The sequence below is a fragment of the Phoxinus phoxinus genome (genome assembly GCF_949152265.1).
Source record: "Phoxinus phoxinus genome assembly, chromosome: 5".
Classification (NCBI taxonomy): domain Eukaryota; kingdom Metazoa; phylum Chordata; class Actinopteri; order Cypriniformes; family Leuciscidae; genus Phoxinus; species Phoxinus phoxinus.
Genome location: NC_136880.1, coordinates 39978066 through 39997190, shown reverse-complemented (window position 1 = coordinate 39997190; position 19125 = coordinate 39978066). Strand labels below are relative to the sequence as shown.

At 36.0% G+C, this 19125-nt stretch overlaps 1 protein-coding gene across 1 annotated transcript; it reads right to left on the bottom strand.

The window, feature by feature from the left end:
- Positions 1 to 3979: 3979 nt before the first annotated feature.
- On the bottom strand, positions 3980 to 14254 carry spmap2 (sperm microtubule associated protein 2). Its single transcript, XM_079612835.1, has 8 exons — positions 14214 to 14254; positions 13793 to 13864; positions 13541 to 13659; positions 11371 to 11435; positions 11076 to 11142; positions 9441 to 9567; positions 4317 to 4479; positions 3980 to 4241 (listed from the first exon to the last, which is right to left on the bottom strand). The coding sequence occupies exons 2-8, from the start codon at positions 13826 to 13828 to the stop codon at positions 4000 to 4002; spliced, it is 819 nt and encodes a 272-aa protein (XP_079468961.1). The 5' UTR covers positions 13829 to 13864; positions 14214 to 14254; the 3' UTR covers positions 3980 to 3999.
- Between the last annotated feature and the right edge of the window lie 4871 nt (positions 14255 to 19125).

Sequence of the window (19125 nt, the reverse complement as noted above, 5' to 3'; positions counted from 1 at the left end):
CATTTATTTTTGTGAGTGAATGCAGCACAATCGTGAACATAAATGGACCACTTTAAAGGAGATTTTCTCAATGTTTAGATTTGTTTGCACCCTCAGATTTTCAAATAGTTATATCTCAGCCAAATATTGTCCTAATATCCTAACAAACCACACATTAATGGAAAGCTTATTTATTCAGCCTTTATGTGACGTATACATCTCCAGGGTCACATCATGGAATGAAGAAAAGAGCATCTGTCATGCTATTGTGACTGTGGAACAATGGGCCGAGAGGCCATGTATTCCTGAAAATAAATTTGAATTGAATTGATATATCTTTAAAAATGTCAGTGCCATTGTTTTGTCTCGAGATGCACAACAGTAATGTTTTTTTTTCTTCTAAAAGCTCCTCAAATATCCTAACTGAACTAAGGCTTAAAGGTAGGGTAGGTAGAATTTATATAAAAAACTTTTTACCAAATTTGTTTAAACTTTCTATATATATCAATGCATAATTAAAATGTAAGTACTCTGATAAAAAGAGTATAAAAATCGAGTGACTCTAGACCGTTTAATCTGCATTAAACACAGCTCATTATTTCCATTCGGGACGAAACAAAGGATTGGCTTAGGCGACTGTCACTCTCCGTCGCCATTACTGGCTCTGCCCACGTGCGCGCAGTCGTGCACCCGTTTTTAGGTGGGAGTGAATGGAATTAATGAGCTGTGTTTATTGAAGATTAAATACACTAGAGTCACTCAGTTTTTTATACTCTCTATTTCAGAGTACTTGCATTTTAATTATGTATTGGTATATAAAGACAGTTTAAACAAATTTGAATAAAAGTTTTTTTAGACAATTCTGACCTACCCTACCTTTTTAATCCTGGCATCATCTAAGCCTCCCTTGTCTGTGAAACCGGGCCTTAAGAATTAAGATTAATTTTAACATCATCTGAATTGAAATTTCATTGGGTGCATTTGTGGAATTATATGGCAGATATTAGTCGAACTAATGCACACCACAAGAAACGCCATGTGCAGATTGTAATTTACAAAGTACTTTTGTTAAGTATATTCTGGCCCGGTTTCACAGACAGGGTTTAGATAAAGTCAGGATTAGGCCTTAGTTCAACTGGACATTTTAAACGTACCTTAGAAAAAAACATTACTGGTGTTAATCTTGATATATAGATATATATTTTAAGATTTATCAGTGTAAGTTGCTTTCACTTAAAACCGCTCAAGCATGCATTTAGTCTGGGACTAGCTTAAGCCTTATCTATGAAACCAGGCAAATTAGTGTTATTTTATAGGCCAAAAAATTGGAAACAAGTTGGTTATGCAATATCAGTTTACCATATGATGATTGCATAATCAGTTTACCATATGATGATTTGTTTTGATATTCAGCAAACAGCAAATGACTCAAAAATATAACTTTTAGTTCTGGACTATAGGCTTTAGCCTTGTCTGTGAAACCGCGGGAATATGTAGTCAGTAAATACGGCTTATTTTAAGTTTGATACATTAGAATTTGATACAGAGCTTTACATTTGCTATATTAAAACCAGATAATTTATGAATTTTAATATTGACAGTTGACGGATGAACCCATACTGATGATCTTCATTCATTCTGTGATCTTTATCAGTGAACGCAGAGGCAGAACAGGTATAGCCAATGACGGTTGCCTGAAGGCTTCAGGAGATATTTCAGATCTGCAGTAACATGTCTTTCAGCAAATGAAGACATTTCATGTTCCTTCAAAGCACTTTTGAAATAATTTTGGATGGTGAATATGAGACTCTGCAAAGGTAAACAATGAGTCCGCACACCAGAAAATGCTCCTTAGCAAATTTAATAATTGCTCACCACGTGTAACGTTTCGGGCCCAAGCCCTTCATCAGACATGAAACAAGTGGGGAGACACACCTCCATATATACAGCCATGTATATATCTCCTTTTCAAGGAGTCCGCAGTATAAAGATGCAAAACTTGGGGCCATTTTTGCTCCCATGCTCGTACCTGACACCTGGAGGATTACCCAAGCACGTAATCGCTTTGAAAATATATCGCAAACCGATTGTCTCAGCAACATCAGATCCAGGACTTCTGAGTCTAGAGTTAACTGTATTGTCCAATACTCACCTCTTGGCAGAGATTTCGAATCCATCATTAAAAAACATTGGCACATTATTGACTCTGATCCAGCACTTAAATGCTTCACTTCATCACCTCGCATTGTGTACAAGAGAGCACCTAATCTCAAAAACATGTTGGTGAGAGCTCATCTTCCACCATTGACTCCACCACATTTTTTGCAGTCTATTCCCTTTGGGAATTACAGATGTGCAAACTGCCCTCAATGCAACTTCACGCATAAAACTGCCACCTTCAATCACCCACGCACTGGGAAACTCTATGGCATCAAAGGTGTGATCACCTGTAACACAAAGAATGTTATTATTTACTTAAATGCCCGTGCGGCTTGGCCTATTTTGGTAAAACGACCAGGCCACTAAAAACAAGAATCTCAGAACACAGATCAAATATTCGTAACCATGATATCAAAAACCCAGTAGCGGTGCATTTTTCACAAGCCTCTCGTAACGTTTCCTCTCTCAGATATTGTGGTATTGAACAGCCCTCCCGTGGAGGAGATGTACATTGTCTGTTACTCAAAAGAGAAGCATTCTGGATCTATACCCTGGACACTTTAGCTCCAGAAGGGTTGAATGAAGATTTTGACCTGAGGCCATTTCTGTAAATAATTTCTGTAAATAACTCCTGTAATTGTGTAAAGATTGTAATTGTTGTGTTACTGTTTTGCTGACTTGATATATGATATATGTAACACACCTTTGTGGTTTCCCTTATGTATTTATATTCTTGCTCATCTATCACTACTGCCTATAGTGGTAGAGACATTTAAAAACAAAAACAAATTCTGGACAATGTTTTAAGCACTGCAGGCCTTCTCTTAGCCACTCAATGTATTTCTAGGGTATTTCTAATGTATTTCTAATATATTTTCGATGTAATTGCTTTTTCACTTGATTGGTCATGTGATTAATCATGGATGTATGTGATCATGTGATCATGCATGGCTGTATGGAGGTGTGTCTCCCCACTTGTTTCATGTCTGATGAAGGGCTTGGGCCCGAAACGTTACACGTGGTGAGCAATCATTCAATTTGCTAAGGAGCATTTTCTGGTGTGCGGACTCATTGTTTACCTTTGCTAATTACTTGTCTGCCCAGCACCCAGTTTTATTGTTTTGGATGTGCGTGCTGAACCTTTGAACTCCATCGAATATGAGACTCTGAACATCCTTATTTTAGAAGCAACAAACCCTGAATAACATTACAAGACTAAAAATAGAAATATTGTGAAATATTATTAATAACAGTTTTCTATTTGAGTGTTAAAATTGTAATTTGATCAAAGCTGAATTTTCAGCATCATTACTCCAGTCTTCAGTGTCACATGATCTTTCAGAAATCATTCTAATATGCGGATTTGCTGCTCAAGAAATTGTTTATGTTGAAAAGATTTGCTCAACATTTCTGTGCAAAACTTTTGTGGAAAAAACAAAAAGAAATGACTACTTTTAAGAATGCATTAAACTGATGAAAAGTGACAATAAAAAAAACACTTAAATTGTTAATAAAAATCAGGATTATCCACAAAAATATGTGGCAAAAACAGTTTTTAGCATTGATAATCAGCATATTAGAATGATTTCTGAAGGATCATGTGACAATGAAGACTGGAGTAATGATGCTGAAAACTCAGCTTTGATCAGTCAGGAATACTAACATTTAAAAATATTTTCAAAAATAATATTAAACCGTAATGATATTTCACGTTTTCTTATTTTTTTATCAAATAGATGCAGCCTTGGTTAGCATAAAAGACTTCTTTCAAAAACAATTTTTTTTTTAAATTATTCTAAACTTTTGACCGGAAGATTATAACAAACAAAGCAGCCTCACTAAAGATGGAGGGATGATGGTTTATTGGCTTTTACATTTGCGTGGTAAGGGTAAAGACAGCTCCATCAGTCTGGGGGAGGCGGTGGCGGCCCGGGCGGCGGGACTGACCCGGTAGGGGTCGTACCCCTCAAACAGGGCCTGGCGTGTCTTGGGTCGAGCCAGCGTCTGCAGACTCTCGCTGGCTACAGCCTTCAGGACACGATCTGGAACCGGCCCAGACACCGGCCTGGCGAGAGCGTGCTGCGCGTGAACCTGTTTAGGAGCTGAGAGTGAAAAACATGTGAAATAAACAGAAGATTACTATTCAAAGCTCTCCAGACGTGGTGATATTGACTCACAGGCCAGCTGCAGTATTCGTGAGGAGGGTGGGGTGGGAACGCCAAACGCGTGGGTGCTTGAGTCCACACTGGGTGCGTGAGTCAACACCATCTTCGCTCGCTTTGGTTGAGCTAAATTACATATCCTAGGACTCGGCTTAGCAGTTTTCACCGCAACACTCAACTGTAAAGGCACAGGAATCCAGATCTGACATGTGTTATGCAATAAACAGTGAACATGCACTCTGCAGAATGTGCTTGAGGGCTTGTGATGCAACACTTTAAAACTGTAACGCAGAGAAACATAATGGAAAGAAACAAGGAGAGCACTGACGAACACCAGAAGGTCTGACTCGTGATCTAATGTCTGGAGTTTAAAGGGTAAGTTCACCCAAAAATGAAGATTCACCCATAATTTACTCACCCTTATGCCATCCTATTTTTATTTTACTTTCTTCTTTCAGACAAACACAATTGGGAGTTATATTGAGACATATCCTGGCTAGCAAGCTTTATAATGGGAGTGAGTAGCCTAAGATTTTGAAGCCCAAAAAGTGTATCCATCCATCATAAAAGTAATCCATACGCCTTCTGAAGCGGTGCGTTTTTGTAAGAAAAATAAAGGATTTTTAAAAATGATATATAGGATTAATACATTATATATTTTAACCTAACTCCGATTGTGTTTGGCTGAAAAAAGAAAGTCACATACACCTAGGATGGCTTGAGGGCGAGTAAATTATGAGATAATTTTAATTTTTGGGTGAATTAACCCTATTATGCTTTTTTAGTGTGTAATGTTGCTGTTTGAGCATGAAAAAGGTCTGCAAAGATAAAAAGCACAAAGTCCCTCTAGCGGGAGTTATTCTCTATATCAGTGTCACTGTTTCTGAACTCCCTGAAACGCCTCCATTGTAGTCTTGAGTTTTCTTCCAGGAACGAACACGTCTCAATATTCCTCATTTAAATAATTCCCACCAAAGGCATACACACACTCACAAAAAAACTATTCTAGTAGACCCCAAAAGGGCATAATAGATCCACTTTAACTACACCTTAAGTTCTAACATGCCAGTGTCATTTTGACTTGGGCGATCACTAAAAGTATGTACCTCCCGTGTGGTGGGAATATTCATACTTTGAGCTTTTAGTAAGACAGAACATATAGTACATTTTTACAGTACATTATTGGGACATCATACCTTTCATAGCTCAGATATCTTTCATTTATCTATTCATAGCTCAGATTACCATCCAGCTACATTCACTAAATCACAGAGCCCAGGAAATGGCTTGATGAACGTAGTATGTTTTTCCTTTGTCGACAATATATTTCATACTCAAACAGGAAGGTGGGGTGGCAGACAATGAAGGGATTGTCCCAGTTTTAAAATAGTTAATAGTTTTTAGTTAAACTCACATGCATGAACCAAAATGTACATATAAAGCAAACACACCAGCACACTTTCAAAGTGTACTACAAACGGTATAGTGTAATACAGTATGAGTTTGGAATAATGCTTCTATTTTGAATTACTTATAAAAAATAAATAAAAATTGATAAATACTGTAATATTTAAATAATACATTCCCCATTACTTTTACAATTCACCATAGATCTCCAAATTGTTAATTTATTTTATTGTATTATTATTATTGTAACATCTTTCAAAATATCATTTATTCTTCAGTCTTCAGTGTCACATGATCCTTATCCAACATGATCTACTGCTCAAGAAATATTTATTTTCAATGTTGAAAACTTCATATTTCTGTAGAAACCGTGATACAGTTTTTCCTAAATTCTTTGATAAATAGTTTTTTTTTTATAGAAATGTTTTGCAACATTACATTATAAATGTCTTTCTTGTCATTTCAATGCATCCTTGCTGAATAAAAGCATACATTTCTTAAAACACTTTACTATTATATTTAATTTGTTAACATTTTGTTACCTACTTGAATTAACAATAAAAAAACACTTATTAATTTAAGTTAGTTAATTTCAACATTTACATTACTAAAATCAAAAGTTGTACCTATTTTAATGGACCTGAGCTAACATGAATTAACAATGAACAGTAATATTCTTTACTAACTAACGTTAACAAAGATTCATAAATACTGTAACAATTGCATTGCTCATTGTTGGTTAATATTAAGTAATGCATTTACTTGCATTAACTAATGGAACCATATTTTAAAGTGCATGTACTGGTTATTTAAAGAACACAGAAACCAATATAGTCCCATATAAAATGCTCTAAAAAAATGGATTATATTGTGGGTTGTGATGGCATTTGTCTTGGTAAAAAAGGTTGAAGGTTTTGCAGTGTTCGAGTGGGAAAAGCCTACACATGACCTCGAGAGAGGTGAGAAACACTCATTTGTGACCACTGGAAGTGTTTGGGTGCAGTATTGATGCCGATAAAGGTTACAAACCAGTTATTGAGGCGAAAACCACTCTTTTATACATCTTGATACTACTATGCCATTTTAAAATAACTAATATGCTTTAGTTTACATTACAGGCATGATGGAATCTAATGCATATTAGATATGAACGTCAGTGGAGAAAGGCATGTAGTTCATCATAACATCGTATACATCATATTAACCGCTATATTGCTAAATGTACCTGATTTTTTCATATCAACAGAGAAATATACTGTGAGAACCTGGCTTCTCTTGAGACTCCACGGCACATTGACCTGATTTGTTACAAGGTCCAGACGTCAGGAACACAGCGATTCCAAACCGTCGTTTTTTCACTGCAGTTTTAAGGAGAAAATACTCAGCAGTGGTGCTGACTTAAGACTTTGTACATGCTTTGTCTTAAAGCATTTTAAAAACACCACTTAGACACATAAATAACATTAAAAACATGATTTTTAAAGCATTATTTTTAAGAATCCTTGCAGAATGGCTTCAGCTCAGTGACATTTGTATGATTTTCAAGATTGCATGATTGAAACCTTGCAAACAAAAGAAACATGCACCAAACTTTGTGTAGGCTACATTTTACTAAAAATACTAAACACAAACCAAAGGATAATCTGACAAAAATAAAATGTTAAAATGTGCACAAGCTCAGGCATTAAAGGTAGGGTAGGCAATTTCGGAGAGGCTAGCAATAGCAAGCTAGTTTTAAAGGCGTAAGATCTGCCCCCCCTTCAGAGTGTCTCCAAAGCCACGACTCCTCGTTTCTATAGGTGAGCTGCTGTTGTGCGTTTCTAAATAATTTCTGCATTTCCTCAATGTTATATAACCCTAACTGGCTAGAGTAGGCGCCCTCATGGCTCATAAGATTCCATCATAGATTTTTGACATAGAAGAGGGGGGGATAATATCGCGAGCGGGCGGGGGCGCTGTGAGCGCTGAGCGAGCAGGTACGTGTAGTGAGTTGTCGTCGATAAAGATGGATAAAGTAAAAAAGCTGTCGGGGCTGAAAATAGAAAAAGAAAGACTGAAAAGGGAGATGGCATGTCAATTGATGCGCCAGCAGCTAAATAAGTGGATGGTGAAAGGCAACAGGTAGGATTTAAAGTGTGACGTCCATGCATAGCCTACTGGCCATCGGGGCTACCGGGAAATTCCCGGTGCTTTTTGGGCCGATACATCTAATACTTTTTTTTTTGTCTTAACAACCCATTAAACTCGTACATCGGAGGCCCATTCGTTTTTTTTTAAATTTGTATTAATTGGCGATGCTGCATTAGTGCCGGTGTAATCCATTTTTTTGATTATGTTGTACATATTTTAGGCTGTGATGTTTTTTTTTTGGTTAGTTTTTCATTTAAACATCTAGTTTTAAATGTTCATTGTTTAACTAATATTCAATGTATTTGTTAGTGGTACTGACAGTTATTTGCAATGTAATGTTTTAATATTGTGTGCACCTGCCCGGGGACTGCAGATGGAAAATAGCATTTGCTAACTCTGGTACAAAACATCTTTTTGCAAGATTAATGTATTTTGTACATTGTCCCTGACAAATAAACTAATTAAATAAAAAATGGAAATTGGTAAAAAAAAAAAAAAAGTCAATCACATCTTTAATGTAAAGTATAGAAATTAGTACAAAACTAATTATGAAAGTTTCCTTTATTTTTCAGTGCATTTGTTTTACAATATATGGCTATTACTATCATGGGATTAATATTATAACTATTATTATGTAGTAGTGTAATGTAGACAGACACTGTAACTAAAAGAGGTTTGCATTTTTCTTTGTTTAATTTGCACACTTAATATGGGTTGGAGTTTTTAATTTTGAACTCTCAAAGTGCACCAGATTGATGCATTTAACATTAAAAAGTGTAACCCCTCCACCCAGGTCCATCTCACCCCGCTCTATGCGGGTCTCGAACCCAGGTCTCCGGCATTAGAGTCAGGCGCTCTAACAAGGAGGCTAAAGACTGCAGCCTCTAGCGTTTGTCGCTAGAGTGCCTATTGAGATCAGAGGAGTGAGGTTTACTCGCACAGCGACTACTAGCTGGCCTCCGTTACACTCACCCCCCTAAACCTCACTCTCATCCGGGTCACGGCACCAATGTAACCCCATCCACCCGGGTCCTTCTCACCCCGCTCCGTGCGGGTCTCGAACCCGGGTCTCCGGCATGAGAGTCAGGCGCTCTAACAAGGCACTTTTTTGTAACGCCGTTACAAAAGCACAACATTTTCTTACGGGGGTGCATGCCCCCGAACCCCCCTAGAGGGACAGAGTTCAATTTTATTAGTAAATGGCAATTTTGTACTTATTTCATCTGTAAACTCTCACTCGTTCCTCACTCATTACATTGAACACTTTTTTTTCTTTCTTTTTTTGTTGTTGTTTGTTTGTTTGTTTGGGGGGGCGCCTAATTTGTTGTTGCATACCCCTCTGACACTGGTTAGTTGCACCCCTGAAAACACATGAACACACACAGCAGGGAGCGAACTAAAGAGACGGGGTTAAGCTACCTAATGTCTGAAAGCTATCTATCTTAAGCTACCTAATGTCTGAAAGCCATCCATCCATCCATCCATCCATCCATCCATCCATCCATCCATCCATCCATCAACTTGTCTAAAAGTTTAATGGACTAAAAATATTTTTAGGAGCGCAGGCCTGATCTGAAATTGTAAGATAGTGTTTTTACTCACAGGAGCCAGAAGGGGGCGATCAGACTGCCATCCATCAACAGGCACACGAGGTGAAGCCAGTGAACACACTCTTTGAGAAGGACATGCTTTTAGCGCTGCTGCACTAACCATCCACTCCGGGGACCTTCTGTGAGGACAGACATGTGAGCTATGTTAAGGATAGCAAACTATAGCACTATTTCTGCAGTACACTGTGCATAGGATGCAAAAATAAAAGGTCAAGTAGCACTCAACTTGACCTTCCATTTCATGTGAAAATGTCTGAAGCTGCATTATGTTTTCTGTTTCACATTATATTTTTCTAAACTAGTACTGCCATGAATTGTGACCGTGATCTAGATTCTTTCTTTTCTTCAAATCAACTAGATGACACCCGAGAGAGCTGGATTCATATTTGCTTATATTAACTAATTACAGATGCGATCATCAGTGGAGACGGCAGCCAATAGAAGCCCTGTGATGAGCTCTGAGACTGAGTTTAGCGTTTGAATGGAACATGAGGACAGTGAGTGGGAGAGCAGTTATTGCATGAAGATGTCAGTTGCTGTAATGTCTGCGTTATTAAACTCTCAACGGAAGCTGAAATTAAGAGATAAACATCCTGTGATATTTTGAAGTGAAATTACTGTTTGTGTCCTTTATTAACGATGATAAAATGGAATGAATCTGAGCTTAACTCTCATCTGTTGCATATAGACATGAATGAAGGCAGAGGTGTGTAGTGCATGTGACACAGTTTAGGTGGCTATAAGAACTCCATATACATGCAGTAAATAAATAAAAACTGTTCAAGAATGAATTTAAATTATATTAATACATGCATATATTTCTATTAACATTTGTTAGTAGTACAGGCGAAACTCGAAAATATAGAATATCGTGCAAAAGTTCATTTATTTCAGTATATCAACTTAAAAGGTGAAACTAATATATTTTATAGACTCATTACATGCAAAGTAAGATATTCCAAGCCTTTATTTGTAATAATTTTGATGATTATGGCTTACAGCTTATGAAAACCTTTTCACAATATTCTAATTTTGAATTTGTGAGGTTTTCATAAGCTGTAAACCATAATCATCAAAATTATAACAAATAAAGGCTTGAAATATCTCACTTTGCACCCCCTTTTTTTTGTGTGCCCTTATTCCTTTTGCTTTATTTATTTATTTTTTGTAAAAGAGAAAAAAAATGTATAATTTGAAACAATTGAACATATCTAGAGTACAATTTATATTTAAAACACATTAGGTAATTGTACATATCTGTATTTGTAAAGACACTTTGTGATTGCATTGAGCAATATATGTAAACTGAAATATACTGTATGATTGTACTCAAATGAATGATCAAAAAAAAAGAAAAGAAAGAAAAATAAATCTCTCACTTTGCATGTAAATGAGTCTATATAATATATTAGTTTGACATTTTAAGTTGAATTACTGAAATAAATGAACTTTTGCACGATTTTCATATTTTTTGAATTTCACCTGTATATTGTATAACAGGAGAGTCTAATTGAAATGGCTTGTTGTGCACATGGAGTTAAAATGCTCTACAGCCCTGTGTGGGGACTATTTCTTTAAGAACTGTAGCTTTACATTAAGTGGTTTTAATGGAAATAACATTAGTCACCTGCTCTCCTTAAAGAAACGGCTTGATTGTTTGCTCCGGGCGAGCTGGTCCAAGCGAGGAGTCAGTTCTGTGGAGACAATCTCAATTACCTTTTTAAATTAACATCTTTACTGGAAATATTTTCAATATACACAGTACAGATTGTAAACTTTCACACTGTAAAAAAAAAGTCCTATACCTTAAGTTTTTAAGTAAAGCAAAAGAGCTGCCAGATTTGCAAGCTCGCGATCATTACGATTATGTTAACATTTTCATGATGCTTCAAGGCGTTCGGTAAATGAAGTGATTCTCTTACCAAAGGCAGTTGTGGAGATGTTCTTTGACCTGGTTGGTAGTTCATCAAGCCAGTATACTGAGCGCCTATTTTGATATTAAAAGAATACATAATAATTAATTATTGCAGAAAAACACAAAGATAAATGGGTGAATTGAAGTGATAAATGGGTCAATGTCACTGCAGTGCTATTACAGGAATGCGGCAGAGTCTAGGTGTTAAGGTAATGTGAAAGCATGAATAATTCACAAAAGGAAGCCCAAGTTATGTGCTCAGCTGCTGTTTGAATGAGTCAAAGAGCCACCTTGTGGGCAAACACGCCAGTTCGTTTATAAAACTAGGTCAAGCACAGAGGTTTTGACCATGTGAGAGAATGGCAGTCTCCTGGGACACAGCAATTCAGTTTAGTCCTCTGTAGAGGATGTTGCCACATATTTAAGTCCTTGTATGTCAAGTATATCTATATTTTCGAATGACATTCAAAGCCGAGTAAGATGTTCTTTACATATTCTGAATTATTACTCATTATTTATCTATATATAAATATATGGTTAGTATTAACTATGACTTTTGCCTCAGTAAACTCGTAATGACTGCTTATTAGTTAGTAAGGTAGTTGTTAAGTTTAGGTATTCGGTGGATTAAGGGATGTAGAATATGGTCATACATTAATAAGAACAAGCATTAATATGTGCTTTATAAGTCATAAACAGACAATATGCATGCTATAGCAACTAGTTAATAGTGAGAATTGGACCCTAAACTAAAGTATTAGCAAAAAATGATCTGGCCCGTCTTTGACTTGCTTTTCTTTGACTAATCCATCTTCTTTCTCTGAGTTCATCTTGAAATCCAACTCTTCATCTCGTCCCGCATCTACTTCTCTCCTGAAATTCTGCCACTGTCCTCTTTGCACCTGTTTCTTACTTCATTGATACATCTCTTACCTTTGCTTCATTTCCTCTGCCACTCAAAACTGCCGCAGTTTCCCAAGTTCTCAAAAAACCCAAGTCCTCAACCCCTCAGTTCTATCTAACTATCGTCCTATTTCAAATCTACCATTAATTGCCAAATTACTGGAAGGAATGGTTGCTTCCCAGCTTCAGTCTTTTCTAGTTGAAAATAATCTCTTAGATGCCTTTCAATCTGGTTTTTGCCCTGAAACTGCCCTTGTAAAGGTAGTAAATTACCCATTACTTTCTGGTGACTCTTGCTCACTCTCTCTCTCTATACTTCTTCTACTCAACCTTAGTTCTGCCTTTGATACTATCTGCCATGATTTACTTATTTCTCACCTCTCGGATGTGGGTGTTGCTCTTTTTTTTATTTTCTTCCTATCTCTCTGATAGATATTTTTACATTTCAATGCAGGATTTTAGATCTCAGACTATCCCTCTGAAGCAAGGTGCCCCCCAGGGAACCATTCTAGGTCCATTACTATTAATTATTTACATACTACCTCATGCTACGTGGTTTTATCATTAGCTGATGACATCCAGATATACACAATGTGGAAGCCTGCTTTATCTACTCAAATTTATCAAATATTCCCTTGTAAGAATGAAATGAGAATGGCTCAACTGACTCCAACTCTCTGAAACTACATATGGTCTGATATCATACTGGAACCCCAGGACTTACAAACAAAATTCCTATATTTCCTGTGAGATTGCCAGTACTCTAACCAGCCCATTCAGTAATGTAAAAAATCTGCTGTTTTTGATTCCTCTCTCACATTTGAGGCTCATATCAACTATCACCAAATCTGCTTTTTTACTTACGTCGCATTGGCCAGTATTGCACATTGTTAATAATAGGCTATACTAAATACACATATAATGTAGGCTATGTACTACTATATATATACATAATGTAGGCTATGTACTATATATATACATATATAATGTAGGCTGTACTATATATATATATATATATATATATATATATATATATATATACATATATAATCTATGTACTATATATATATATATATATATATATATATATATATATATATATATATATATATATATATCAAAACAATTATTGTGCCTAGGCCTATTCACACAAATGTAAACATTGTAAACATTTATTTGTCATTTGAAAACTTGGCACCGGGATGTTGTATATAAACACACAGCCATAGGACAAAGCCCACTGTTGATCTATATAAGGGAATGTGCTGGTGTACCTGTCTGGGAATCGGAGCAGGTTTGGTTTGGGGAGCGCGAGGCGGTCTGTGCGCGTGGCCATGGTGAAGCGTTCCTGCTCACTATAAACACAACAGCTTACGGTAGTTATAGACGAACTCTGGAACAGAAACATAAATTCGACTGTAACAAGAAAACAAAGCGAAAGAAGCCTAACCTACAACTTCAGACAACACCGTTAAATAGCGTTTAAAGGTTGTTTTATTAGATGAACAGAAGCTTCCACAACTCACCGATCCAATCGTCAGTGGCGCGTTACGTGTCACCATAGCAAACGGTGACGCGCGGACGCTCTATACCCGGATCTTCAAAATGCGTTGGGGAAAAATCTTATATATTTTTTTTACATATATGGAGATGTTTAAAGTCATTTTCTGTATGAGATGTTATTGCAAGGCCATTAGGAAAGACATTTCAAATCCCGTATCACGTTTTAAAGACACTTAGCCTAGACTATATTCCATAGACATAATCTTTTTATAATGTACAAACTGTAGGCCTATATTATATCCCCTTACTCTAACCATGCCCCTAAACCTACCCATCACAGAGAACTTTCTGCATTTTTGCATATTCAAAACACTTCACCTAGTATGATTTAAGCTGTTTTATTCATGGGGACCAAAAATTCCCCATTAGTGATAATACTGGTACCTTGGCTTTGTGGGAGACAAAAAGAATGAGTCCCCATGGCACGCACGCACGCGCACACACACACCTTAGCCTACATACCTTGTCCTGGAAAGACAATTCAACCTAACAGTTAAAATCAACTTTAATTATATTCTCGTCCCAGGCCTGAATTACTAGTGTGGTTTTATTGTGTTCATAACACATCTAAAAATATGATTAGCCTATTGTTTCATTTTGGACAAAGTTGTGAGGTGAAACCAACCTACATAACAACAGCTAACATACACTGATGCAATTGGGCTCACTTTAGGGTTGCAAAATACAGACCCCAAGATAATTGAATAAATGATAATAAAATCAATTCACTTGACTTGCATGAAATAAACAGTGTGTAAACAGCTCGTGCGGGGAAGAGTGTCAGTGTGTGAGAGCTCCAGCACAGCAGCAGAAGAGAGCCAGAGCTTAGCTTGCATAATGATCACCAGAGTCAGATGTTGGACGTCTCTAAGCCCAGGAGAGTGGGAACCACGAGCACAATGCTGGAGATTAGAAAAACACAAACGCATCAGCAGCTGTTGGCATGTCCTCTTTCACTCAGATCTCACTGCACCTCCTGCCAACTCAACTGCACATTTATATCATATTCGGATTAGTCAAACGCACTATACAATGTTTGCACAGTGACCTCTAACTGTGCTAGTTCACATCACTGACTCAATGGTCTCCTCCCTTTAGTAGACTTTAGCATACTTTGAAAAAACGTGGAATGTTTTCGGATTCTTAATTGCATGTTATTTACAATTAAATATAAAATTATTATTGTTTAATTACACAATGCATTTAGTTGAACATAAGAATGCTTTTTGACCCATTATGCAATTTCACAATGACTTATATTGTGTTTGAAATATGTTTAAAGTGCACTGCCGTATGGACTGACAACAATGGTTTATGATAAAATAAAATATAGGTAAATTCTGGATAATTGGGACATTTTTTCCCCCCAGTCGTCTAAGAGGAAACAAGTGTCCACATTTATCTGAACTCACCTGTATTTTACTTTAAAGGCCAATTCAAGTCATTTGGGACACTTTGTGCCACTGAGACATCTGGGAAAAATTGTCCCAATTATCCTGAATTGACCTACTTTAATGCAAGTTCTACTGAAACTTGTTTTTAAATATATTTGTAATGAAGTTGCAATTTAGTACATTTAAAATTAATATAAAAAAAAAACATTAAATAACATGGTAAAATTATAATAATCAAAACAAGTATCCTATATATTTAAAGCATGACAACATATAATTAAAACAATGATTTATGATGTACTTTAAAATAAAACTTTTAATGTGTACATTTAAAGGTGTGTAAAAAGTTGCTGCCTTGACTTTTTAAGTACAATCAACTTCGATGTTTAAGTCATATCAACTTAAATGACATTAAACTGACTTTAAAAAATGAGTTGAGTCTTGTATAACTTATTAAACTTATTTTGATGAGTTAAAGCAATGTAAAAACATGCTGTCGTAACTTATTCATCATAACTTATGTTTCATAATGACATTTTATTTCATTAATATATAATCTGCATAAGTTTTTTTAAATTATACACTTGAAGTACACTATAAGTACACATTCAATACATTTAAGTGCACTTATAAGGTAAATATTTCATATAGTAAAATAGATTCAACTCATTGCAATATTTCATGTCTACTAAGCATAAGCTGGATAATATTAAAGGGATAGTTCACTTTAAAATTAAAATTCTGTCATCATTTACTCACCCTCAAGTTGTTTCAAACCTGTATTAATTTATTTCTTCTGCTGAACACAAAGAAAGATATTTTGAAGAATGTCAGTAACCAAATAGTAGTCTGTACCCATTGACTTCCATAGTATTTTTTTTTCCTACTATGAAAGTCAATGGGTACAGACAGACTACTGTTTGGTTACTGACATTCTTCAAAATATCTTTCTTTGTGTTCAGCAGAAGAAATAAATTAATACAGGTTTGAAACAACTTGAGGGTGAGTAAATGATGACAGAATTTTAATTTTAAAGTGAACTATCCCTTTAAGTATCCATGTAATAAGTTGGATAATGTACATCGTAAATCAATCCCAACAGGACACAAGAACCCTAATTCCTAAATTAAAGAGGGTTCTTTCTTTGCTGAATCATACCAGTCATTATATAAATATCACATCATAATGAGGACATGAATATAATCTGCTAAACCATTACGCTGGGTAAACCCATGTGAAGCTTAAAGATCTTAGAAGAAGAAAGGTGAATGTTGTGATAAGGCTCTTGAGAAAAGGGTTGTACTGTCTCTGCAGGGCAAACCTCTGAACATCAGTGTGTTTCAACATGTCGGATGAGCACAAATCACTGCACATGTAGACACATGCTAAATATTTACCACCGATAATTCATTACCAGCGTGAAATATGACATTTTTCTAGAGTAAAATCCACAAAGGCATTAAAGGGCCCCTATTATGGGCTTTTGAAAATGACCTTTCATGTAGTGTGTAACATAGCTGTGAATGAAAACTAAGTGATTTTAAATCTGAAAGTGAACCGTATATAAAGTTATTGTCGTTCAAAAGTAAGAGTCGACTCTGAGTCAATTAAATTAATTGTTTTTCAAATGAGTCATAAGTATTTTCAGATCCACATAAACCATCTACAGTCTAAGATCAAGTCCAGGATCGGCTTTTTATTTCGAAATAGAGCTTCATTTACTCTCTCTGCAAAACAGGCCCTTGTGAAAATGACCGTCATTCCAATACTTGACTTCAGTGATGTTGTCTATAGCACTGCGTCTAATTCTCTACTCAAGAAATTGGATGTTGTCGATCACAGTGCCATTCGCTTTGTTACTAAAGCCCCATACAACACCCACCACTGCACTCTTTACTCAATAGTTGGATGGCCTTCGTTACACACCAGACGCCTAAATCACCAGTAATGATCTATTACAGCACTTACACTGACAGAAAACAGTTTTGAATAATTCAGTTTTTCTCTGAATTTATCGCAAGGCGTCAAAAATAGTTATATTATGAAATATTATTTGAATTTAAAATTGCTGTGTTCTATGTGAATATATAGTTAGGTGTAATTTATTCCTGTGAGCAAAGCTGAATTTTCAGCATCATTACTCCAGTCTTCAGTGTCACATGATCCTTCAGAAATCAGTATAATATGATGATTTGCTGCTCAAGAAACATTTCTGATTATTATGAATGTTGAAAACAGTTGTGCTGCTTCATATTCTTTATCAAAACCAGGATACACTTACATTCAAATATTTTGCGCAAGATTGAAAAATAATAATAATAATTGTATTTAGCAAACATGCATTAAAAAACTGATCACAAGAGAAAATATTTATATTTCAATTAAATGCTGTTCTTTTGAACTTTCTGTTCATCAAAGAGTCCTGAATTTTTTTATATAATGATTACCTTCATTTATATAGTAGTAATTCTGCAGAAAGTCGAACTTGTCCACACCCTTCGGTTGGCCTTTTCTGGTCTTGTTGGATCAGGCCGAAGGGATCAGCTGTTGCCGTGGAGATCAAGGTGGTTTCCTGGTGCTTGTCCAGGAATTTTCTTTGACCCGACAATGATGAAATGTTCCTGCTTCAGCGAACAGCACACACACACCGAACACACCGAACACACACACACACACCGAAAACAAACACACACACACACATACACGCACTCACACACCGAAAACAAACACACACACACCGAAAACACGCATACACACACACACACACCTAACACACACACCGAACACACACACACACACACACACCGAACACACACACACCGAACACACACACACACACACCGAACACACACACACCGAACACACACACACACACACCGAACACACACACACACACACCGAACACACACACACACACACACACACACACACACACACACACACACACACACACACACACACACACACACACACACACACACACACACACACACAGCCCAAGGCATATTAATCAAAAGACAAATATAAACAACATTATAAATAATCAACTCAATACCAACCCCCAATTTACATAGAAACACTAATGAGTAGTTGAAGTGTAACACATCCATCAACATTTTAGGATAAAAGTTATATGAATGTTTAAGGGAAAAAGCATATCCTAGACCTAGTATATCATCATGCCTTTTTAATCACTTATTGCCTTCGCTAGTTTATAATTGTTGTACAATGATAGTTAATAATATTAATAAACAACAAAATTCTGTTTAAAATAGAGTGTAGCATGTCAACTACCCGAATGTAAACAGTATTATAATAAACATGATGAATCTATTTGATCTTGTGAAGTGGACAGTAATGCATTCTCAGCATACCGACAGCAACACAATGCAAGGATGCAGGACAGGCGTCTGTAGTGTGTGACTCACTCAGGACAAGGCTGCCACTGGATTCCTCAGGACAATGTTTCTGGTCATGAGAGAAAGTGTCAATGACAGCGAGTCTATCTGGAAGTATATCACAGCTGCATAACGCCATCTTTCAGAAGCCCATTTCTGCCACATTATGATTTGATAAATCATAATTATGACATAAAATGTCATAACTGTGACATTGACCTCATAATTATGACATACTTTTTATTAGTTCATCATAATTTTGCATTTGTCATGATTTAAATCTAATTTATGATTATCTCATAATTTTTTACTTATTACTATTGTCAATTTTGACCATTAATTTCAACTTTTGCAGTAATGTTATTATTATTACGGACGGTCTTAGTTTTGATTTGTCACAATTATGACTTTTTTCATAATTAAGAAAAAATGCTTTAATAGATCATAATTTTGACAAAATGTTATATTCAGGACAAAAAGTAAAAAAAATAAAAAGATACTAAG